A 26,064-nucleotide genomic window follows, 5' to 3' on the forward strand; every position below is an offset into this window, starting at 1 on the left:
ATCATGTTTATCTAGTATTACCACTGTATCTCCTTTATCTGCCCTCTGTATAATAATATCCTTATTTCCCCGAAGTTCTCGTAAAGCTGAACTGTCATGTGTATTCAATTTAGGAAGTCGTGTTTCTTTTATGTTATTCACTACTTGGTTTACTTGTTGAATAAATACATCTTTTTGTGGAACATTTCGAAGTCCAAATTCAATATCAATTACGCATTGTTTTTTAGGCAGTTTTCGAGGTGGTAAATTATAATTTAGTCCTTTGCATAAAAGTGAAATCGGGTGTTGTCAGCTCTGCTTGAAATCTGTTGCTTTGAGGATTGTGGTACAGAAGGGAGCAAAGATCGAGCCCATTCAGAAATGGAGGTATTTGGTGGAATTAATGTATCAGTTTGTACCAATACTGAAAGGAATTTTTTTTAGAGGCTTCAGCATACGTACGTCTAAGCATCTGTAGTTGTATTTGCTTTCGTTGCTTCTGAGAATGAGACATTTTTTTCCTGTTTTATATTTTCTGGATTTTTTTCTTGTATTTCCACTGTTCACAATTTTCAGAGAAGGTTGGGCATTCGGAATGCTCTTTCGATCCACAGTTTGGACATACTGAGAGTGTCCAAAATTCTGACGCTTATAACATCTTATTGGGTTCGGAATATATTGGCGAATATGACAATACAAATACTCTGCTTTCACCGATGAAGGTAGATTGGGTGAGCTGAATGTTAGTATGATGCCGCGAGTCGGAATGAGCTCACCGTCTTTTTTCATCATAATTCTTTTGGCCTGTGTGACTTTCTGATCCTGCAGTTCCTCAACAAATTCTTTCTCTGAGACATTCATTAGGTCCCATTCTGAAATTACGCCTTTAGATGTATTAAGTGTGGCATGTGGGGGCAACTTAACTGGAACTCCACCAAATGAGGTGAGTTTGAATAGAGAGTCAGAGTGTTTAGAGCTGGTGGTCTCTAAAAGCAGGTCACCAGATTTCAGTCACTGCACCATTTTCGGGGAACCAGCTACACTCTCAAGACATTTTTTTATTAGAAATGGTGATAGAATGCCTAAGGGCTGGTTTGTTAGTGAATGTAGAATCAGAAAACTTGGGTGTTCTATTTGAGGTGTATCCAACCTCAGTCTCTTAGGATTGGATGAGTCACTATCGGGTTGATGCAAATCCATAGGATTCGGATTTGTAGTCTTAATCGGTGAAAAATTGTCACAATCCATGTTTCACTCCTTTTGGCCCTAGTGGTTTGCTTTACCACCCACAGGGAGGCAAAAGCAGTGCCAAAAGGTGACCAAGCAGTTGAGTTTAGTTAGTATTATTATAAATAGAAACAGAAAGGCAGCTTTCCTTTCTGGTTGCCTACATCTTCTAGTGCAAAAGGGGTGGTTGTGCAGGCAGATATGAAGTTCTCTGAGCAGTGCAGACGGGCTGCAAGAGTAGCTCATGGTGTATTGTCAATGATATATAGGAATTTTTCTAGCAGGGATAAGGAGGTGATTATTCCCTTGTATAAGGCAATGGTCAGGCCACACCTAGAGTACTGTATACAGGTCTTGAGGCCTCATTTCAAGAAGGATGTAGAGCTGCTGGAACGATTTGGTTTGGTTTGGTTTGGTTTTTAATGGCGCATTGGCAGCTAAGGCCATAATGCGCCAAGACAAATTTAAAATGTTATTAAACATTTTGGTAGCAAAAGCTACCACGTCAAACAAATAATTATTACGTTAACAAGGTATAAAAGTAAAACCATAAAACTTATATCTTTGTATAAACATTAATAGATTGTAAGAAGTTAAAAACGTCAGACATATTGTCTCTGTCACCTATAATCTGACTGAGTGTAAATGGCTCAGTCAAATTATTAAAATCAGTAAAACACAAGCGTCGTGCTTCAATAATAACAGGACATTCTACAAAAAGATGACTGACGGTTAAAATAACATTACAATTCTCGCACATAGGTGGGTCATCCGCCCTCAGCAAATAGGAATGTGTTAGATGACTATGACCTATGCGGAGCCGAGCAAGAACAACTTCCTCTCTTCGGACCCTGCGTAGACTGGACTGCCATTGCATAATTACAGGCTTAATGCGATGTAATTTATTTGTGGCCTGTCCATGCCAAGAATCTTGCCATTGGGAAAGTAGTTTAGAACGTATTATTTGCCTATAGTCTGTATAGGGGACTGACAGGCAATAATTATCCAGGGAAATGGCTGATTTGGCAGCGGCATCAGCTGATTCATTTCCCCGGATCCCAATGTGGCTTGGGATCCAGCAAAAATGAATATCGAATTCCAATTTCTTGAGGGAAAAAAGAATCTGCCGGATCCCGGACAGGATCGGATGAGGATTAAAACTCACCGATACCAGAGCCTGTAACACGCTCGACGAATCACAATAAATCATATACCTCTGGTAGACGCGATTTTTAATGTGATCTAGGGCTGTTTGAATTGCATGCAACTCTGCAGTATAAATGCTAGTTTCTTGTGGGATCTTATAGGATAATGTTTTGTGAGGGAATACAACAGCAGATCCCACATGACATTCTAACTTTGAGCCATCTGTGTAGACTGGCAGAAAGTCAGAATACTGCTGTCTATGTGATGCAAAGAGTTGCTGGTAGATAGATGGCAGTGTAGTAGCCTTCTCCCAGATCTTAAGGGAGAAGTCGCAAGTTGGAAGATAAGCATGCCAGGGTGGAAAGAATTGCCTTGGTGACTGGGCAACGTTGTCTACCGTCAAGTTTAACTCATTCAGCAGCCCTTGAATGCGAATACCAAAGGCAGTCCGACGGGTGTTGTAGAGGTTTTCCCAGCGTGGCTCAAAAACGGATGGCCACGTGGGATGATCGGGCAGGGATTTTAATTTAAAGGCGTACTGTAAGGACAACTGCTTACGTCGAAGAGACAGAGATGGTTCATTTGCTTCAACGTAAAGGCTTTGGACAGGAGATGTGCGAAATGCTCCAGTGGCTGTCCGGATGGCTTGATGGTGGATTGGATCTAACCACCGAAGTGCACTATCTCTAGCAGAACCATAAACCTGAGACCCATAGTCAAGTTTGGTGCGGACAAGTGCTCGGTACAGACGAAGAAGGGTAGAACGATCTGCGCCCCATGAAGTTGACGAAAGGGCACGAAGGATGTTAAGCCCTTTGATACACCTTGTCCTCAGCTGACGAATGTGTTGTAAAAATGTCAGCTTTTTGTCGAAAATAAGTCCAAGGAATTTGAATTCTGCTAAAACTGGGATGTTATTTTGCCCAAGCCTTAATTCTGGGTCAGGATGAAGATTACGTTTGCGACAGAAGTGTACACAAACAGTCTTCTGTGATGAAAATCTGAACCCATTAGCCAAAGACCAAGCTGTAAGATGGTCAATGGTTTTCTGCAGTTGCCTTTCAATGACCCTCATATTGCATGAGTGACAAAATATAGCAAAGTCATCTACATAGAGGGCATTGTTTACAGTGGGTGGAAGTTGTTCTGTGATAGTTTATTTTGATTGCGAAAAGCGTGACACTGAGAACGGATCCTTGTGGGACTCCCTCTTCCTGAGAGAAAACTCGAGAGAGGGTGGATCCTAAACGGACTTGAAATTGGCAATTCGAAAGAAAGTTTTTAATGAAAAGAGGAAGGTTACCTCTAAGACCAAAGTTATAAAGGTCTTTCAAAATCCCAAATCGCCAGGCTGTGTCGTACGCTTTTTCAATATCAAAGAAAACTGCTACCAAATGCTCGGATTTAATAAAAGCATCACGAATGGACGTTTCCAATCGGATTAAATGATCCAGAGTGGATCTATTTCTTCGGAAGCCGCACTGTGTCCTGGAAAGCAGACCGTTTGTTTCTAAATACCATACCAGTCGTGCATTAACCATTCTTTCCAGGACTTTGCACAAACAGCTTGTCAGAGCAATAGGCCGATAGTTACTTGGATTGCTAGGATCTTTTCCTGGTTTTGGGAAAGCAAGGACGATAGCCCTTTGCCAGGAATCCGGAAATTGTTTGTAAATAAAAATTCTGTTAAACAGAATTAAAAGGTGATCCTTAGATTGTGGTGAGAGGTGTTTTAGCATTTCATAGTGGATGTCATCGGGCCCCACAGCACTTGAATGCGTGAGACAGAGTGCTGTATTTAACTCTTCCTGTAAAAAGGGCTTGTTATACGATTCAAGCCCTTTTGAAGAGAAGTTCGGTGGGTTTTTCTCAATTTTCTTTTTCAGGGCCAAAAAAACTCTGCGGGAAAAGATGTTATCGCAGAGATTTTTGCAAATGTTTCCCCTAGACAATTTGCAACTGCAATTCGATCTGCAATTGGACATCCGTTATGCTCGAGGATCACTGAAGGGCATGGTGGATATTTTCCCTTCATTTTCCGGATCTTATCCCAGACTACTTTTGAGCTAGCAGCCTGAGTTATGGAAGATGTAAAACGAATCCAAGATTTCCTTTGGCTCTGACGTCGTACATAACGTGCTTTTGCACGTGCACGTTTGAATGATATTAAATTTTCAGTGGTGGGATATCGGCGGAATATCCCCCACGCTTTGTTTTGTGCTTTTTTTGCTGCCGTGCATTCCGAATTCCACCAAGGTTTGGGAAATAGTGGGAACCGGCTGGATGATTTTGGGATTGCAATTGCTGCAGCTGCCTGGACAATCGTTTCTGTGACATACATGACTGCTTCATTGATTGGCTCCTGACTGACTCTAGTGATGTCAAAGTTTGCCAGATATTGAAAGGCATTCCAGTCAGCCTGATCGATCTTCCACCGCGGTAAACTAAATGGCAGACAGGGTCTACCATTAGTTAGGGTTGTTATCACGGGGAAGTGATCGCTTCCATATGGATTTTCTTCTACCTCCCAAGTAAGTGAAGGAAGGAGAGAAGGGGAGCAGATAGAAAGATCAATGGCAGAGAATGTACGGGTAGGCATGTGGAAGAAGGTGTTTGTTCCCACATTTAGGAGGGAGAGATCATTGTCAGTGAGCATATGCTCTATGACTCGTCCCCTTCCATTGATGTCAGCACTACCCCACAGAGTGTTATGTCCATTGAAATCCCCAAGAATTAAACAAGGGGAAGGCAATTGCATGATAAGATCATCAAGGTCTTTCTGGGGGATGTCAATCCCAGGTGGCAAATAAACAGAGCAGACAGTTAATAAAAACCCCACTGTAAGGCGAATTGCTACAGCTTCAATGCTAGTTGTAAGCTGCAAAGCCTGAAATGGGATCTGGTTGCCGACGAGGATTGCGACTCCTCCGTGGGCAGACCCATCCACAATTCTATCCTTACGAATGATGGTAATGTTAAGCATGGTGGGGTCATCATTTGCCTTTAAATAAGTCTCCTGTATACAAAAGCAAACTGGCTTGTGCTTTTGCAGGAGTGCCTTGATGTCGTCAGTATTTTGCCGGAATCCACGACAATTCCACTGTAGGAATTTAGCCATTATTTGGACTTGGTGGGTCCATCAGGCGGCTTCCGAGGTGCTGAGGGCTTAATTTTGTCAGTCTTGGATTTATCTTTCCTGGGGAAGTATGGACGCTGTCCTGTGTCCATTTCTTCCTCAGCGAAGAGTTCCAAAACTGACTCATCATGTACCTCCTTCTGCTCGACATCCATGTTTTCCTGGGTACTAGGTGTTACTTCCCCTTTCCTATTCTTTTCTTTTGCTTTCGTTACTTGTGGAGCATTAGGAGGTATCGATATAGGAGTGGCAGCTGATTGGTCCTTCTGTGCAGGTTTTTGGGAGCTTAAAAGATAACGTGCAATGGGAGTAAATGATTCTTTTGGAGGGACAGACATGTCCGTCTGAGTCCCAATCGAACATCTCCCTGCTACCTTCTGGGCGTAGGTAGGTTTTTTGATGTTAAGAGGTTTCACTGCTTTTCTTGCCTCCTGGTACGATATGTTTAGCTCTGCCTTCAGCCGTTGAATCTCTTTTTCTTCTTTCCACCTCTGGCATGCCCTTGAATAGGCCGGATGTTCTCCCTCACAGTTAATGCAGGTGGGTTTAGTGGCTGAACATGCTGTTGTTTCGTGGTCCTTTGCACCGCACCGGGCGCATGCAAGGACTCCACGGCAGGCCATTTGAGAATGTCCATACTTCTGACATTTAAAACACCGTAAAGGGTTCGGAATGTATGGACGTACTGGACAGTTGATGTATCCAGCTGTAATCTCATCAGGAGGTTTGGGAGAGTTAAAAGTCAGGATAACACTCCTGGTTTTAACAATTTTCCCATCCCTTCGCGCAGTGATTCTCTTGACGGCAGTAACTCCCTGTGGTTGTAATTCGGAGCAGATTTCCTCCTCGGTGACGTCGAGAAGGTCCCACTCCGAAATGACACCTCTCGATGAATTTAGTGTTCTGTGTGGTGTCACTGTTATGGGTATACCTCCGATTGATGTTACTCGGAGTAGATGTTCAGACTGCCCGTCATTTTTTGTTTCAATCAAGAGGTCCCCAGAACGGAGCCTCTTAACTGACTTGGGTGTACCTGCTAACCCATCCAACCCTTTTTGTATAAAAAAGGGCGACATTTTACCAATCGGTGTTTCATTGGTGGAATGCATTATTAAGAACCTTGGGACAGGCCCTGATGGTAGTTCGGTTCGCTGCCTCTTTGTAGCAATAATGCTATCTGCCTCTCTGTCGTTATTTTCAGATAGGGACCGGGTTGGGGCCCCTGAAGGAATACGTTTATCAGGATTCATGGAGTTTTTTTAATTGTTCAGTGCCCGGGCTCCCCACCCACCACGGAGCCCAAAGGGACGCCCACTACCCGGCATGCAATAAATGCGCTCGGGAGTGGGACGCCAGGGCTACCCAGACACTATACCCGCACCGCCGCCAGCCTGAATCCTGTCCCTCGGACCATGAGGGTAGGGGCGTGGCATTGACACGGTTGACCCTCGCAGGCGAGCCTACTAGCCGATTGATCCTCTCCGGGCCTTCCAGGACCACCCGTCTTGTCGAAGCAGGGGCCAAAGTGGTGTATTGAAGCTGGGCCCCTCAACCACCAGGATCCCCCTTTCCGAATTTCCACGGGTCGCAGCGCACGGCAAACACGCCGGATTCCATTGATGTAAGCCCGGAACCTAGGCTGTGGGCGTTGGATCCCAGTCATGCTAGTCTGGAAGTCCAGCAGCGTCACTGGGAGGTCCCCTCACCACGTACAGGTGCCCACGTCGAGGGGCTGCTGGAACGAGTACAGAGAAGGGCAACAAGATTAGTGAATGGAACAAAGGGGTGCTCTTAGGAAGAAAGGCTTAAGTTTTGCAAATTACAGTGTCTGGAGACTAGGCACCAGCGAGGTGATCTGATAGAGGTGTATAAAGCCTTGAATGGTTTCAGCATGCTCAATGCCGATGTGATTCTTCTTCTCATTCAGAATAATCACCTGAGTGGGCATAAATTCAAATTGAGGAAAGACAGATGTAGGATAGACGTGCGGAAATTTGCCTTTAGCCAGCGGGTGGTTGGTTGGTGGAACAGCCTTACACCCCTTGTCGTGGAACTTGATAGCCTAAATAAGTTTAAGGCTCAGCTGGACAGGTATTTTGAACGAACAGAGGGGTGAAGTGGAAGAGTTTTCTTTTTTTTTTTTTTTCTTTTTTTATTTATTTTTATTTATTATTTTTTTATTTGGCTGATGCTGCATAAGCTTGCTTTCTTGCATCAAATGCCTCTACTAATGCTAAAAGTGCTACACTAATTTATAAATAAAGAAAACAGTAGTTGGAACGAAATATAATCTATCCAAAGGCTCTTTGGAACACACAGAAATCACTTGCCACCCGGGGCTGAAGCTAGGATTGAACAAGCAGCTATATACAGATTTTGTTTGAACTGCAGTGGTATTTATCTGTTTGTGTTGTTGGACAGTTTATGTGTATGTGCATCATACTGTAATTGGTGATAATTGTTTCTTTGCTTCCAGTTAGGTAACTTTTTGGTATTTCTGAATTTGTTTTTTTATAATTTTTTTCTCTTTTTCCATGTTTCACAGTCCTTGGAATAGGCAGAGTGATACTCTAAAGACTGCAGAAATTCAGTATGAGTGTGATCCTTGGATCCAAATGAAGCCCATACATTTAATAGCATACTGCTGCCCTGCTGTTCCTCGACATACTGCCTGTGATTGCCCAAATTTCTGACATTTGAAGTATCTGACAGGGTTCGTTATGTATGGTTTGGCAATCACGGTTCAGATATCTCACTTTTACAGAAGGTGCTGGATTTGGCAAGTTAAACATTAGTAACTTGCCAAATCCTTGTTGGAACTAACAAGTGATCTCTTTTAATTAGGATTATCGCTTATTTTGAGAAGTTTAAGGTGGCATGAGGGACACTTGTGTGGGAGTTCCTCCAAATGTTTTCAATTTAAGCAATTGATCAGAGTGCTTGTGTTGCACTGTTTCAATAAGAAGGTCACCTGATTTTAGTTGGCGAAACATTTTTGGTGAGCCAGCAGCATTCTCTACACATTTCTGGATCATAAAAGATTTGATTTAATTTGGGTTTTATTGGCGCATTAGCAACTAAGGCTATAATGCGCCGAGACCAGATCATATAAGAAGAGAGCTTGTTAATTGGCTGGTCAGTCAGTGAATGTATTATCAGGAAGCGAGGCTAGACATTCTGGTTTGTATCCTTTCTTTTGGCATAGGAAGAGTTATGATCTTTCTGTTCTATAGAATGTGATGGGATATTGGTCCTACAAGAGTCAGTACTGGTATAGTCCAGTGGTTCTTAATGGGGGCCATATATCTGGAGTAGCTGTTGGAGTTGATTCTCAGTTGCTGCACAGAGTTTGATATCATACATGTACATCAGGTGTGAGAGAGAGTGTATAAGTTCTTTTTCCCTTCCTCAAGGGTGTATCTGTACTTGTTGAGTATGGTGGACGGTGGGTTGAGTGCTAGACAGAACCATAGTGGGCTCAGGGATCCACAGGACTCCCTGGGTGCTCTCAACCTCGATGGTGATCTTCCATTTCACCATGGTTGCTTCTAGGAAGTGTCATTGTTAGGTTGACTTTGTAGATCTTCAGTGTCAGCTAGCTATGGGATAGAGTTGAATGCCTTGTGGTAATCAATGTAGGTTGCAGTTGCTCCTTGCGGTTACATATAGGTTGCAGTTGCTCCTTGCAGCCTTTACTCATCTGCTTAAATCCTTTCTGCTGCTTGGCTATGATGTTCTGGCTCTCCAAGTGGTCTGATATCTCCTTGGTTATGCAGCTGGTCAGGATGTTTTACATTGTTGGGAGAGAGCTGATAGGTCTGTACTTTGCCAGGTTTGTGGTGTCTTTGTCTTTAGCCTTCAGACAGCTGATTCTGTGAGTCAGACTCTGGGATTGTATCAGTGCATTATCATCTCGGAGAAATGCACCACTATGTGCAATTGAACTTCTTGTACCGGTAGTTGTGGATGTTATCTATGATTGCTTGTTGTATTTTTCCCCCTGAATCTTCTATTTGATAAACATATGTTTGATTGTTAAAATGGAGAGAGAGAGAGTCTCTATTGGGGAAGACAGGCAAGAGATATTCAGGATCAATCATTTCTGAACTGCTGTGGTGTCTGACATTTCTATTGATCCTATATCTTTTTCTGTTGGCTGGAGATCCAACAGAAACAAATGTCAGAATTAGAGTCCAAAAGATAACATAGATGTGCTGTACCTTGGACAAGGCTGGCTGAGTCTTATACCTCATCATCGACTAGGCAAGCAATGAACTTGCAGAATCAGTATATATAATACATATTCAGTGGCAATGGGTTTCTATAGGATCTCTGTAGTGTGTATGTTACATTCAGGGCTGTGGTGGTGGAATGGAAGTATAATTGAATGTGTTAAACTGTGAGCAATGAATGGCAGTACATGCACTTGGGTGGGTCCAGTGAGAAGAAAGAAAGCAATATGTTGAGTGAGTATGCTCTATCTGCATTCTTGAAAGTACTACTACTCATCTGTTTTGTATATAGCTAGAGCAATACAATTGCAGTTTTTGTTTAATTTTGTAGAAGTTTATTTGAGTTTTCAAAAACAGCATCCAGTGTTGTTTGCACGTTTTTATGTGATTACTCAGTAATCAATAGATGGTACATGGAATTGAATCAGATTGGCGTTGACAGGATGCATTATAGTTTTTTCAGAGGGCAATGTGATGGATTGTGTTTAACTCAATAAGAACAGTTTATCTAGTGGAGTCATAAATGGGGGAAACTATAACTGAGACCTGATCAGCATATGACAGAAATTATGGTGTTTAGAACAGCACCCCATGTAATAGCAGAAATAGTGCTGAGGATAGTCAGTTTTTTTAAACATGTTTACATCTGATTTATATGGTCCTGGAAATTTAGTCTACTGTAAAGGGTGTGTGTGTGTGTGTGTGTTATGGATGTTTAGTGGTGCATAAGCTGCAGTGGCTATAGTGAGCCTACACTGTGTTGCCACTTTATTAGGTACACCTACCTAGTAGCGTGCTGAACCTCCTTTAGCCTTCAAAACAGCCTGAATTCGTCTTGGCATGGATTCAACAAAATGCTGAAAACATTGTGCAGGAATGGAGTACCATGCAGACATAAGTGTTTCATGCAGTTCCTTGAGATTCGCCAGAGATGTAGGCCTGCAGCGAACAGTCCTTTCCAGGTCATCCCAAAGATGTTCAATAGGATTGAGATCCGTGGACTGGGCGGGCCACTGCAGCAAAGAAAAGTCATTGTCATGTTCCTGGAACCGTTCCATAGTGATTCGGGCTTTGGGCATTACTTCCAGCATTATCCTGCTGGAAGTAATCATCTGACTGAGGATAAACTGTCAACATGAACGGATGCACTTGGTCAGCAACGATGTGGCATTCAGACGTGAATCTATGGGTATCGATGGACACAACTTGTGCCAAGAAAACATTCCCCACACCGACCCCACCACCTTGCACAGTAGTCGTCAGACACGACGGGTCCATGGTTTCATGTTGTTTTTGCCAAAATTCTGAGCCTTCCATCAACATTGAACCAGCAGCAGGAACTTCGACTCAGACCAAGCAACTGTTTTCTAATCCTCGATAGTCCAGTGCTGGTGTTGCTGTGCCCACAGGAGGCGTGCTCTCTTGTTCTTCATTGATAACAAAGGTACTCGATGTGGCAGTCGGCTGTTGTAGCCCATTCGCAACAAAGTGTGTCTAGTGGTCCATTGCGATATTTTGTTCTGCGCACCAAGGCTTTATTCCGACGTTATGTGCGACACTGTGGCCTGTCTGTTTGCTTGCACAATTCTAGCCATCCTTCTCTGCCCTCTCTCATCAACAAGCGATTTTCTTCCACAGGAGTGCCGTTGAGATGTTTTCTGTTCATTGCACCATTCTCGATACACCCTTGAAACTGTGGTGCGTGAAAAGTTCAGGAGAACTGCCGTTTCAGAGATGCTTTGTCCAGCACATCTTGCACCTACTACCATGTTATGTTCGAAGTCCGTCAGATCACTCCTTTTCCCCATTTGACTGATACTAGAAAGATCGTTCTGCTGCACTTATATCCACAACTGTGGTCATGTGTGACTTGCAACGTTGTGGGACAAACCATTTGTGTGCACAGCATGGGTGTACCTAATAAAGTGCCAGCACAGTGTATTTATGGTAATATGCTATGAAATAACTAAGAAGTGTAAACACTATTTTTATTATAGAGACCTGTTCAGAATTGGTTATATACTCTAATTTCTTACAGAAAACAATTGATGTTTGACTCGTTGCCAATAATGTTGTAGTGTCATTGGTTCTTGAAGATTAGTCAGAGAAAGCAGGACTGATGTTCAGTCCTGTTGATAGTGAGGGCAGTCAATCAGAATATGTTTGACAGTTAAAGGCACTGAACAGTGTGGACACTGAGGTGGACCACTGCTTGTGAGTAGATGGAGACAAATCAGATATTTTATGTCCTATTCTTGCCTGTTCAAGTACCACTTCTTCTCATCGTACTGTCTTAATGATAGAGTGCCAAGGTTTGGCCCTGTTTCAACTGATAAAAAAGTTTATTATTGGTTTGGATGTGCCATAGCTCTTTCCACCGTGCCAGGCATACTGCTTGTGTGATGTGATTATAGTCAGTGGCTGGAGGTTAAATTTAAAGTTGATGGACTTTATGCAGCATCATCAGCCATTTTAGTCCCCATTAACCCCAAATGTTCTGGGATTGAACAAAATGTCACTGAGTGATAACATTCTTCAATCTGCAATAGCAGACTCCTAATTTGGTTTACAAAAGGGTGAATCTTAATGGAAGAATTTTGCACCACCTATAATTGAGCTGAGAGAGTCAGTGTATACTATATATTTTAAAGATAGTGATTCAGATTTTCTTAAGCTGATTTTATTGCATGTAGTTCTGCTGAGAAGCTGCTATTGTCATGTGGTAGGAAAGCTGTAATGATAGCAAAAGGAAATAGCAATTGATAGCAATTTACCATTGCTGCTGCAATGGCTGAATGTGATTTGGAGCCATCAATATATTTATTGGCAAGAACTCAACATACTTCTGAATATAACTTGCATGGAGTTGTTTCACATATGAAATGTCTTTAAAGAACAAAGTGCAATCAACAATTCATTGTTCTGTATAGGATCTAGCTAGCATATTATGCTGTTTCGGGCAGAATCAGAGATTGTAGCACCATAATCCAAATGGGATCTAATAAATTCTCTATATAAGAGCAGCAAAGAGGTACAATCTGCTCCCTAAGACAGGGTAGATAAAGTTCTTAATATGTTCAGTTTTTTAAGGAAGGTAATGTGTAAAAATTGAATGGGCTCAGTGAAGTTTAATTTGCTGTTAAGGATTAACCCCAAGAATCTAATGATGACAATTGGAATGGTAAAGTTAGACATTCGAAGTTAAGGATCTGTATGCAATTTATATTGATTGCAAAAGTGGATCTCATAGACATTGAGCACGGCCCACTTTTGTACTTCATTCGGGAATAGATGCAATTGCTGTTCAATCGATCTCATGTATGGAAAATGGCAAGAAATAGAGAAATCATCAGTGTTTTTTTTTTTTTTTTTTTTTGTGGTAGTTATTGGTGCATCGGCTTCTGTGGCCATAGTGCACCTCCCAAGGTTTTTTTTGCAGTACTTTGATCCAAGCCCGAGGCGGGATTCGAACCCGCGACCTTTGGGTTGCCAGGTAGGCACTTTACCCACCCGGATAACCCGGTCGGCAATCATCAGTGTAAAGGTAAGCCACTGCTTCCATATAAAGATGAGCACTGCTTTTATTGGAATGAGTAGCAGCCTCGAAAGCAAGGTAGTGAGGATTTCAAGGAGTGCTGTGAGGCATCACGAAGCAAATAAATACATACACTGTGTTAGGGTAACTAAGAGTAAATATGTGCATGTATATTTGCATGTACACTAATACTTCAAATTCATCAAATAAAATTGATGAATTTGAAGTGCTAGTCAAGATATCAAATGCAGACATTGTTGGTATATCAGAGACGTGGTGCCACTGAAATATAGGGGATGCAGAATATGAATATGGGAAGTACAATGTATACAGGAAGGTAAAGTGTCTGTATACTTGTGGCGGACCCAGGGTTCCCCACATTCACCACTGAGTCATCTGCTGAGGCTTGCACCCAGCCAATGATGTGTGTAGTGTCAATTGTGTGAGAGTTGTGTTGTTTTTGTGTTGGTATGTTGTGTGATCAGCATCTGGCATCTTAGCAGGCAGGGAGCAGCTAACAACAGGTCGGCTGCTCCCTGTCACCTGATGATAGAGTTACTGACAATAACTGGTTCCTGAGGAACCAGCATATTCTGTCTCGAAGATTGCCACTGTTTTGCTTAATGTACAAGAGTGAGCGCTCTGGTGTGGAGTTGGGCAGCTGAGAGCTTGTGAGCCCCCATTTTAATTTCTTCAAGGGCATCCAACTCTCTGGGGCATTTTAACGCATGGGCACACCTGGCAGACGCCAGGGGCCTCACTTGTTGAGCTTAAATAAATTTTTAAAAGACCCTCTGTCCCATATGTTACGTTGTGGTCGAAAGCTCTGCAAACAGAAAACAATGATATATGAATAATGTTTTTGGCTTTCTTTAAATAGTTTAAAGTGCTGAAAATATTAATATTTAGAAAAATAATTAACAAATTTAATTCTTGCTTATGATTATAAATTAATAATAATATATATAATAATATATTATCTATCTATACATTAAAAAAGTTTTCCTCCTAGTGATATTTATTCAAGCCAATGGGAGAAGAGGGCTAGGCAATTACGTCACGACAAATGGAATTAATTAATTATTGGAAACTGCCTCCATAACATTCACCAACCTCATGCATGTGATTCACTGTGTAACATTTCGTGGTCCATTGTAGTTTAGTATTTTGTAAATATTTTAGTCCAGATGCAACAATATTCCTCATGTATAATGGAACCTGAAGCAAAAGGCCTTTTCCTAAGTGACCTATGTAAACGCAGGTAAATAATTACATATTGTCTGAAGTCCAGTATAGTATACACCAGCAGGTACATCAATGAAAGCGAGGAAGATGGCAATAATTGACAAGTGAAGGCACCTCCCTTTTCTGATTGTTTTGTCGAGGAGGAGGAGGGGCTTAGCTTAGGTAGGGTGTTTATACCTCCATCCTGCTGTTTTAAAATGGGAAAACAAGTTCCCGATTAAAAACATTGGCAAAAAACACCCTAGGCATATCAACCTAGGAGGACAGTGGGCGGAAGAAGCAGTGACATCTGCCAATCACTGCTTTGTTTGTCGAAATATGGGAGTCAATCACTGCTTTCTCACTGTTTTGCTTGCCGCAATGTTGGAGTGTACACTGTTCTGGAGTTTTGCCGTGATATTTATTCAACCTTGAGAATGCCACGCACTACACATGCACAGGTAAATAATTACATAGGTCATTTCCAAACTGGATATTGACCACTGTGTTTTGACAGGTGTGTCTTTTACGTAGAAAAGATTTTACTTACTCCGTATGCCTCTACATTTTACATAGTAAAGCGTGTGCGGGGGTGGGTGAACAAAGCGAGCAGGGGCGAAGTCCCCTAGTATATATTATATATATATATATATATATATATATATATAATTAGGCATCATATGGAGGATGTGCATTTGCTGCCTCTAATGATAGCTACATAGCCATATTTATTTATTTTTATCACTTTTGCCTAACTTTTATCTCACATAATATATATATATATATATATATATATATATATATTATGTAATTATAATTATATAATATAATTATAATTTTTAAGTGTCCGCTATGCTCTGTGCAAAGCTTCTGGCATGCAAAGTGACGTCACAGATGCCTTATAGGTCCACTGCTGGTCGCCAAATTTATTGCTCAGGAATTGTGTTATCTATATTCGCCGCATCATCGTCAGCATTATTGCAGTTGGCCACCGTACTGGTTCTATTATTTGTCATAACCCATCCAATATAGTGTTTTACTTCGTATTTTATGTCCTGTTTGTCAAAAAAGAAAAAGAATTTAAAAAAGAAAAAATTAAAAAAAAAAAAAGGAAAGTAAAAGATTCCATTGATGGGTTTCCACCTTGACATGGTGATGGAGCATAGTTTCCAGTAGTTCTTTTAATACATAGGGTTAAGAATGCAACTAAGAGATCCAGAAAAAAATTAAAACAAAATTTAAACTGAATAGGGGCCACATTTGGAAATTGCCGGGGGTCCTGAGAGTTCTTAAAACAGCCCTGTCTACTCTACTTTTCAGTCTCTTATGGACACTCATCAGAATACTGAGTTGGTGCCTAATTTCTTCACACTCTCTGCACCTAGCGCACACAAAGACGTTCTCCTTGGCTAGATCATGTTCTGTTCCAGAAAGATCTGCAAAAGAAAGATCTAAAAAAAAATGTGCAGCTTATGAAATACAAGCTGCACATTTTTTTTAGTGCTGTGATGCATCTGTAAATCCCCCCTTTGGTTCTCCCCAAGCTACAGCACTCCCCCTTATATTTTAGACTGGTGTTATATATTAAAAAAAAAAAAGTATTAAATTCAAACATATAGGAAATAACATATGAAAAAAGTAAGTTTTGCTATATACTCACTTTATCCAACGCAAACATATTAATGGCAAATCAGTGGATATAGTTAATGTTAAGTAGAGTTTGTTTTCTTTGCACTCAGCACCTTGCAACTTGAGACCTATAAGAATAAACGATATTTAACTACTAAATATATAAATTTACTCAGCAAGACAGCTTAATGAAAATGTATACTGTTAAATGTCAAATATTTGGGTAAGATATTTGGCATGTAACTATTACATTTTCATTAAGTTCATCAACAAATAAATCTATAGGAATATTTACAATTGTTGTTTGTTGAAGATACGGTAATGGTTCCGTATCTAAAGGGGATTATAATTAAAATGTGTCACTTGAACTGTGTGTTTTTCTATATGTATCGAAGAAAGTCAACTTTTATTTCAAACAGTTGTCCTGAACATTTTTTGTCTGGTACTATCGGAATAGCATTTTATCCAAGCCTCAATTCAGTTTCGGAATGAAGATTACATTTATGTCAAAAACGAACATAAATAGTCTTTTGTGGTGAGAACGCAAATTCATTAGTCATTGCCACAGAATTAAGGCAATCAATGGCTTGTTGCAGTTGTCTTTCAATAACCCTCATATTGCATGACTGAGAAAATATGCTAAAATCATCAACATAAATGGAACTATTTACATTTGTAGGAAGTTGTTCTGTGATGGAATTTACTTTGATGGCAAAAAGTGTTACACTCAAAACTGATCCTTGCAGTACTTCCTCTTCTTGGAAAAGGGATAAGAGAGGGTCGAACTTGTTAAGACTGATTGGATAAAACGATCAATTTGGATTTAAACAAAATAGATCCACTTTGGATCTCATGCTGAAAGCAGACACTAACATCCATAATGCTTAAGTCAAAAATGAACATCTTGTAATGATAAGTCTTGATATTGAAAAGGCTTTTGATGCTACCTGAAGGTATTGCATATTGCGATAACTTTATTCCCTAGGATTGCAAAGACATTTATCGAAATTCATTCAAAACTTTCATTAGCATACAACCTTTCAAGTCTTTTACCAAACTGTTCTTTCTCATTTTTATACTTAGGAAAGAGAGAGCAGTTCAGGTAGTCAAACAACCAAACAATATAACATGAGCAAGTTACCAAGTATTATATATATTCATTTGTGACTTCTAGATTTCTGACCACTGAAATGTACAAGCTAAAGTATTATATAGAGATCAATTTGTATATTTCAGAAATCTGGAAGTCACAAATGAATAACAAAGTGCTTCAAATCAAAACCAGCATTATGGAATTCTAGCTTCAGGAAAAACAGACAGTAAGAGGTTATACTAGCAAGATGCATAGAGCATACACACCCAACCCATATGTTTCTTCTCATTGAGGATGACCCACCTCTATACATGCATTGTTCGTTACCACTTACTGTCAAACATACACTCCCAGATTGTACGTATTATTCCCATATCAGAAAAAGTACTTTCCAACGTCTATTGTAAGATCCTTTATTGCTCACCCACATTATTGGAAATAATGCAAACACAGATGAACTGTTTAACTTCTTTAAACAAATATGAACAAAAGAAAATTGGACCAAATTATTACTTAAAATTATAATATAAGAATAGACACATTTGGCTTCAGTTGCCCTCATGTCTAAATCATCAATACTAAAGCACCACATCCGGCAAAGTCAAGTTGATAGCAAGCTGCTCTATATAAAGTTAGATCTCCATCTGTAGAAAACCAGTATACACAAGAAAAGACATGAAGTCTTACTAGCCTGCCTACGAACAGACCATGTGCACCTAACACATCTTTATCTGTTTGCAGATACTGATCCAACACAGTGCAAACTGCAATACTCAACTTACTGTCCAGCATTTACTCATAGATTGCCCCATATAAAATAGTGACTGACAAACTGTGTTTGCTTCATTTCTCATGATGAAGATGTCTTTCAGTATTGCTGACCACCTAGCAGATACAACATGTGATCAAAAATTTTTACTCTCCTCAAATGGATAAAACACTACAATACAATCTGAACTTCAACCATTCTTCATTCATACAGATAGAACCATGTATTTAACTTTACCACAATTTTTTTTTTTTTTTAATGAAAACTCCAAACACGAGAGGTATTAGAACCTATAGTACTTAGTACAATGCTTGGGTTGGAGGTTGAGAAGATGAAAGAAGATATTTGATGACATTAGACTTGAACTTCTGTAGACTGTAATTTTCAGGAAATAAGTATGAAGGAAGGTTGTTCCAGAAAACGGCAGCTGAATGAATAAACAAGGAAATGAAAAGGTGGTTCTGCGAGTTTGAAGTTGGACAGTAAATGGATATTGGCTGGTGGCGGCTGTCAATTCAGAAGAACAGTGCCCATGGAAGTATCTGTAGAAAAGGCATGCAGCAGAAACAGTATGTCTATGAGACAGCAAGTGGAGAGACTCTGTTAGAGAGGAGTCATAAATTAATCTAACTGCCCTAGAGAGGTTTTGGGGGCACCACCCCAGATGTGGGAACAGTATTCCATGGTAGGGCAGATTTGCGATTTGTACAGAGTAAACGGCTGTTTGGAAGAAAAGTAACACCGAGAGCGAAAGAGAAAACCAAGTTTTTTTTGATGCAGAGGAAGCAATATTTGTAATGTGCTTGTGCCAAGAAAGATTAGAAGTCAGGTTAATCCCTAAAATAGATATATCATTTCGCCTAGAAGTTGGAGTGTCACCAAAGATAAGCATAGGAGCAGAGGAATATTTTTTGCAAGATAAGACAAGACTGAGGTTTAGAAGGATTGAAATCAACTAAGTTGTGTTTTGCCACACTGGAGAATTATCTACAGATCGGCATTTAAGGGATTGGTAGTGGATATTCGAGAAGTTGAAGGGAAGAACTGAACCTTGGGGGACACCAGCATTAGTGGAGAAGTTAGAAGACAGAGAGCCATCTACCATCACTCTCAGTGAGCGATCAGAGAGAAAACTGGATAACCGATTACAAAAATCAGTTGGAAAACCATAAGATGGAAGCTTGTTTAGAAGACCTTTATGCCAAACATGATGAAAAGCCTTTGAGATGTCAAGAGCAACTGCTTGTGTTTCACTGAACTTTTCCATTGAATTTGTCCATAAATGGGTTAACCTAAGTCAGAATATCACCAGTGGATTGACACTGATGGCATCCATACTGTCGATCGTTGATAGACGGCAGGTTTCTAGGTTGGCAGTTAAATGATTTTTCCATTACTTTAGAAAGAGTAGAAGTAATTGCAATGGGACGATAATTGGATGGGAGGGATTTGTCACCCTTTTTTAGGAATTGGCTGGATATGAGCAAATTTCCAAGCAGAAGCAAAACACCTTTGAAATAAGAAATTTAAAAAAAATGTGGCAAAGAACAGGAGTAAGTTCAGGAGCACAGGTTTTGAGAACAAGTGGAGAAATACCATCAGGATCTGGAGCTTTCTTAGCATAAAGATTCGTCAAAATCCTTTTGACGGAAGACCACAGGAGGCATTGAATGGAGCGTCTTGGGAATGGTGGGAGGTGTTTTACCAAGATCATTAATACATGAGTTGGAAGAAAAATGGGATGCCAGCAGGTCAGCTTTATCCTTGGCTGAAGTGACAACAGAACCACTTGATTTTGACAGATGTGGGAGCAGGGATGGGCAAACACCAGGAACTCACATCTAGTGAGTATGGGCTTGGCACACCCAGGGTCCTGAGCTGGATATCATCATTCTTCTCATTCTTGGTGATTCCCTTCTACTTCTAACTCTTGTTTTCTCTATCTCTCTCAGGGTAACTTAGAAATTTTTTTTGGCTGGTGCAGCATAAGCCTCAGGCTTCCTTGCACCATAAGGCTAATAATAAAGTTGTAGTCAATAGCTTTGGCAAGAGACCAGAATGCTCGGCTATCATTAGGGCAAAAAGCAAGTTTTCTACTCTTTGTCTTTTTAAAATCTAGTTTGGTCTGATTAATAACTGCTTTACAATTGTTGCGAGCTTCGGTGCAGGCAGAAAATGAAATTGAAGAATTGGAAACGAGCCAATTACTATATGCAACATGCTTCTCTTGAACAGCCTTAGCATATTTATTGGAAAACCAAGGTTTTCCAATAAATATGCCAAGGTTTTACATTAAGGATGAGATTTTAAAGTGGAGTGTGTACAGTGAGTAAAGAGAGTGAGTGAAGGATTCCATTCTTACAAGAATAATTTCACTGACATGATCTGAGCAAACTTTGACAACAGAAGTTTTGAAACAGTAGTCTGACCAAGGAAAAGAAGAAAATAAATCTCACAGGTCATCCCATTTTGTATTCTTGTAATGCCAAACAATACGAGGTTGGAAATAGCCATGAGATAAAGGCTCTATTAGAGAAGAGACAATGACCAAGTTGCGATCTGAGGTGGCTAAAGGACCAATCACTTCGACTGTGTACTTAGAAGGGTTGTTTGTGAGAAAAAGATCAAACATGTTGGCTGTATGGTTAGGATTGTCCGGTATTCTTGTAGGTAAATGAACAATCTGTGCAAGCTCATTAGTAATTGCAAAAGCCTCAGCATCGCGACTAGCTGGGTTGGTGTGACAAGAAAACAGAAGCCAGATGGAGTTGTGAACATTAAAATCACAAAGGAAAATTAGGCACACTGTGGTCTTCTTGCCCTTGTGTATCTGGACTTTTTTTTTCTCCATCATCTGCAACAAATTCTGCTTGTGGAAAATGATGGAATACTGCTATTTCTCCATGACACATAACTGTGCAGAGGGGCACAACTCTGCACCAAAATAATGGCCACATTAGAAGTGGAAAGTAGTGTCAGACTCAGTGTAAAAGAGCACATAGAGCTGTTTTTTCTTTCCTCTGGAAGAAAAAACAGCTCTATGTGCTGCAAAAGAGTTGCTGGAAGACACATTGGAATATTATCAAATTTCTGTTAAAAGAGAGACTGAACTGGCTGAAATTTTTTGTTCCTTCAATTCCATGACTATTTATTCTTTGGCGATGTTCAATAAATCCAACTCAGTTATCACTCCTTTTGAGGAATTCAGTGTGTCATGTGGAGTGACTTCGACTGGGATTCTGCTTATAGAGGACATTTTTAATAATAGGTTCAGAATGTCTCGCTTCTGTGGTTTCAATTAACAAATTGTTCTGAGTGGAATCGTTTTACCATTTTTGGTGAACTTGCCACATTTGAGACATCTCTGGATGAAGAATGGGTAAAGCTTACTTATCGGCTGTGTTAACAACAAGGAATAAATTATCAGAAAGGTTGGTGGCTCTGATTTGTTTAAATTCATTTTCATTCTTTTGGGTAGAGAGAGGTCATACTCTATTTTTTTTGAGTTTCAGTGTGTTGGGAGCCTGTTGGCTCTAGTGGTGGATAAGTATTGCAACCCATGGTTACTCCTTTTAGCCCTGGGAGAGGGACTCTCTCTTCTCCAAGGTTATTGACCCCCCCCCCACATGGAAGCATGAGTAGTTCCAACCAGTGATCAAACAATCAGAAAAGGTGAGCAGTATGTTGATAGTGGAGGTAACACTGATGCTACAAGTGGAGGAGGGTTTATGGAAAAAAAGCTAACACTAGCCCTAAGAAGAACACTAGAAAATCGCAATAGGGAGATTGCTTGGCACTCGGGGCCAACCACTTTTGCACTTCTAATTAATTCTATAAAAATGAAGGTAAAACATCTGCTAAGAAAATGAAATTTATCAAACTCTAACTGAAATGAAAATACCAAAAACAACATATTTTAATGTATATTTTTCATCAGCTTAATTACAATTTTAATTGGACAGGCTAATCACTAGACTTACCAGTAACACCAAAACTGCATTCATCCATTGGCATATCTTCATCTTCATAGTCTGCAATGTTTACCTGAAAGAATTTATTAAAGAATTAAATAAACAGTAAATTAATAATAAAATACAAGATCATTCAAGAAGTTATGCTTGCAATTTTGTTTTTTCAGTAAAAATTTATTTAAAAAGTCAAAAACTGGTGTACATAGTTTATTTTTATTTAGATTTACGGTTGCTACTTTTCAACATAACTCTGTAATTTTCTATATTTTTGTGTAACCTGAACATAAGTAGCATATTGTTGGAAGAATCTACTCAAAGCTACTTTTCACTGCAGCAATAATTTCATAAAACTGAAAAATATGGAGGTACAAAAGAGCAATTAAATGATAGTTTGACTTGTATTTACAAGAAAGCAAGCAAATTGTGCAGTATTGCAATATTACATGAGCTGCTATGGTAGCCTGTCTGCACTGCTCTGAAAACTTCATATCTGACTGCATAATTATCCCCAGGTCTTTGTCATTCTCCACTACCCTGAGTGTAGTAGCTACAGTTGGTACATTACTCTGGGGTTACTGCTACTCACTACATAATTATAGTGTATCTTCACTTTGGAAAAGAATTCTGAACTACAGGAAAAAAAATACATAAAAAATTAGAGCAATTGTATCGATAATAATGACTGTTATTATAATTAATAATTAGAATACTGGTCAACAAATTTTTAACTTTCGGTTTTTCTTCCCTATCCAAATATGGTACCTCATGGATTTTGATGAGCTGAATCCCAATTTGAAATCAGATATTGTCTAGCACCCAGAAAGTTAGTGTTAGATAGAAATGTAGGATGCACTTATTGAAACTTATTTTTACTCCATTTAGGGCAACTTGCACTTAATGGAATCAAAAATATGACTTTTTTTCTTTTTTTTTTTGTTTGTTTTCAGTGAAATTTGTGTTTTCATTTGATATTAGCTTCTGCTGGATCCCAAACCACACTGGAATCCAGCAGAAGCTGATATCAAATCAAATTCATAAAAAGAAATAAGAATCAGCTGAATTTGGGACAGAACTGGATGAGGATTATACCTCAACCATTACTAAGAACTCTAAATATACACTGTTCAGTGAAACAGTGTATATCATATATCTTTGTTAATAGGTCTCTTTGATCAAGGGCTAGTTCCATTACGTGCAATTCTACTACTATATATACAGTGCATGTTACTTTCTGGGTGGAATATCGCTGGATACAGTTTCCTCTGGAAGAAAAAACAGCTCTATGTGCTGCAAAAGAGTTGCTGGAAGACACATTGGAATGGCAGTCTTCCTCCAGGTCTTAAAGGGAATGTTGAAAGCATAGCATGTCAAGGTGGAAGGAATTCCCCACGTGATTCAGCAATGGCATCTACTGTCATTTTCAGCTCATTCAACAGGTCTCAGATACAAATGCCAAAGGTTGGCAGACCATTGTGTTATACAGATTTTCTAGTTGTGGCTCAAAAATTCATGTCCATGCAAGGATTTCAATTAAAAACCATATTACAAGGACAACAGCTTGCATTGGGAGGGGGGGATGAGATGGCTTATTTGTTTCAATGTAAAGGTTTTTGACAGGTTATGTACAAAATGCCCTAGTGAAAATGCAGGTGGTGGACTGATCAACTCTAGTAGAAGCATAAAGATGGCAACCATAATTAACTTTAGACTGGAAAAGAGCATGGTAGAATACATTGATCAGCACCTCACAAGTTGATGAAAGGACACAGATAATGTTAAGCCCTGCCAGCTTATTGTGAAAAATAAGTCCTAGGAATTTAGCTTCTGTTACCACTGAGATAACCTTTTGCCCAAAATGCTTGGTCTGAGGTAGATCACGTTTGTGACAGAAGTGTACATAAGTTTCTGTGATGAAAATCTGAATTCATTAGCCAATATCCAAGTGATCCACAGCTTTCTGCAGTTTCCTTTCAATGACCTTAGTATTGTACACAAGACAAAATATGGCAAAGTCTTTAACGTAGAGAACAGTTTACAGCTGGTGGAAGCTGTTCCATGATAGAATTTATTTTGGTTACAAAAAGCATGACACTTAGAATGGATCCAGGTAGAACTCCCTCTTCTTGGCAAAACACTTGAAAGAGTGTGGATCCAACATGAACTTTAAATTTTTTTTTTATGAAAACCCCAAACACTAGAGGTATTAGAACCTACAGTACTTAGTACCGAGATCGGTTGGAGGTTGAGAAGACGAAGGTAGATATTTGTTGACATTAGACGTGAACTTCTGTAGACTGTAATTTTCAGGAAATAAGTATGAAGGAAGGTTGTTCCAGAAAACGGCAGTTGAATGAATAAATGAGGAAGATGAAAAGTTGGTTCTGTGAGTTTGAAGTTGGACAGTAAATGGATGTTGGCTGGTGGCGGCACGTGTTTGGACTGTTTTGAAAGAGGGAGCGGGAATTATAGAAGCCAATTCAGAAGAACAGTGCCCATGGAAGTATCTGTAGAAAAGGTATGCAGCAGAAACAGCATGTCTATGAAACAGCAAGTGGAGAGACTCTGTTAGAAAGGAGTCATTAACCCCTTCATGGATTATCTCAAGATATCTCGTTTTTAGTTTAAAAAGTTATTTGGAACTACACGAAAATCTTGGGATACAATAATATCTGAAGCAAACAATAATACCTCCAAATTTAGGACTGAAAAGCATTTTCTCGGGCATTTATCTGGCTAATTTTGCATTAGCCAGGTAAATCCCGAGATTTCCTCAGGATTTTCTTAAGCCTGGTAACAGATGACTGGCTTTCATTTTACTTATATTGTACAGCAATGTAAGAATAGTAGTGTGCATTTCTGTGCTGCCAGTAAGTAAAATATAATTTGCTGTCCTAAATGCAGAATACCGAACCCACGAAAATAATTCACAAAAACAATATCGAAAAATATTTCGGCGCCCTCTTGAACTGCCACCTATAAGCAACGCTTACCTCGCACATCCACTTGGGGCAACTGTGTATCAGAATGTAGTTAGTTTGTGATTATTTCTTGTGGAGAGAGGTTACTGCTTGTGCTTTCCACTTGATTTTTTAAATTTATTTATATAATGAGTAACGAAGACTTTTTCTTTTAGCTCAAGTGCTAATTTATTAAAAAAATCTGTACAATTTGTAAACTTTTTGGCATACACGAGATAACTTGGGATAGCTCAAATAGGTTAATTACTCCACGTATTTTCTACGAAAAAATTAATAAAAAACACAAAAAACTATACAATGAGTATGCGGATAATGCATACTTTTAATCTGTAAAATAAAAAAAGTTGATCGGTTACGGCACATTTTCCGGAAAAAAAATGTTCCGGGAAGGGGTTAAGTTAACCCCTTCTGTTGAAAAGCTTCTAGATTCTGAATGGAATCTACAAGCTTGAGAGAAGTTATGGGGGGGCACCGCCCCAGATTTGGAAACAGTATTCCATGGTAGGATGGATTTTGATTTGTACAGAGTGAACAACTGTTTGGAAGAAAAGTAACGGCAAGAGCGAAAGAGAAAACCAAGTTTTTTAGATGCAGAGGAAGCAATATTTGTAATGTGCTTGTGCCAAGAGAGATTAGAAGTCAGGGTAATCATCAAAGATAAACATAGGAGCAGAAGAATCCTTTTTGTGAGATATAAGACAAGACTGAGTTTTAGAAGGATTGAAATCAACTAAGTTGTCTTTGCCCCACTGGAGAATTATCTGGAGATCGACAATTAAGGAATAGGTAGTGGGCATTCGAGAAGTTGAAGTTGATTGAGCAGGACAAGTTTTCCCAAAATGGAAAGTGGAATGTAATGTGCTATCATCGACAAAACTATGGATAGGATTTCCAGTCAATGGAAGAAGGTCATTAATATACAAGAGGAAAAGAGTGGGGGAAACACCAGCATTAGTGGAGAAGTTAGAATATAGAGAGCCATTTACCATCACCCTCAGCGAGCGATCAGGGAGAAAACCAATTACAAAAAACAGCTGGCAAACCATAAGATGGAAGCTTGATAGAAGACCTTTATGCCAAACATGATGTTTGTTTATTTTGTTGGTTTTTAGGAGCATTAGCAACTAAGGCCATATTGCTCCGGG

General features: G+C 39.7%; 1 protein-coding gene across 2 annotated transcripts in view; it reads right to left on the reverse strand.

Moving 5' to 3' along the window:
• Dhc64C (dynein heavy chain, cytoplasmic) overlaps positions 1-26,064 on the reverse strand; it is a 1,460,071-nt gene that overhangs the window by 25,272 nt on the left and 1,408,735 nt on the right. For both annotated transcript variants that reach the window (XM_090376486.1, XM_090376487.1), the window contains exons 88-89: positions 21,951-22,014; positions 16,140-16,236 (exon numbers count right to left, since the gene is read on the reverse strand). In XM_090376486.1, coding sequence (XP_090232612.1) covers positions 16,140-16,236; positions 21,951-22,014 — 161 coding nt within the window. The remainder of the gene's footprint in view (positions 1-16,139; positions 16,237-21,950; positions 22,015-26,064) is intronic.

Source organism: Mastigoproctus giganteus, chromosome 6, assembly GCF_048544385.1.
Source record: "Mastigoproctus giganteus isolate SK-2022 chromosome 6, ASM4854438v1, whole genome shotgun sequence".
In the NCBI taxonomy this organism is placed as follows: domain Eukaryota; kingdom Metazoa; phylum Arthropoda; class Arachnida; order Uropygi; family Thelyphonidae; genus Mastigoproctus; species Mastigoproctus giganteus.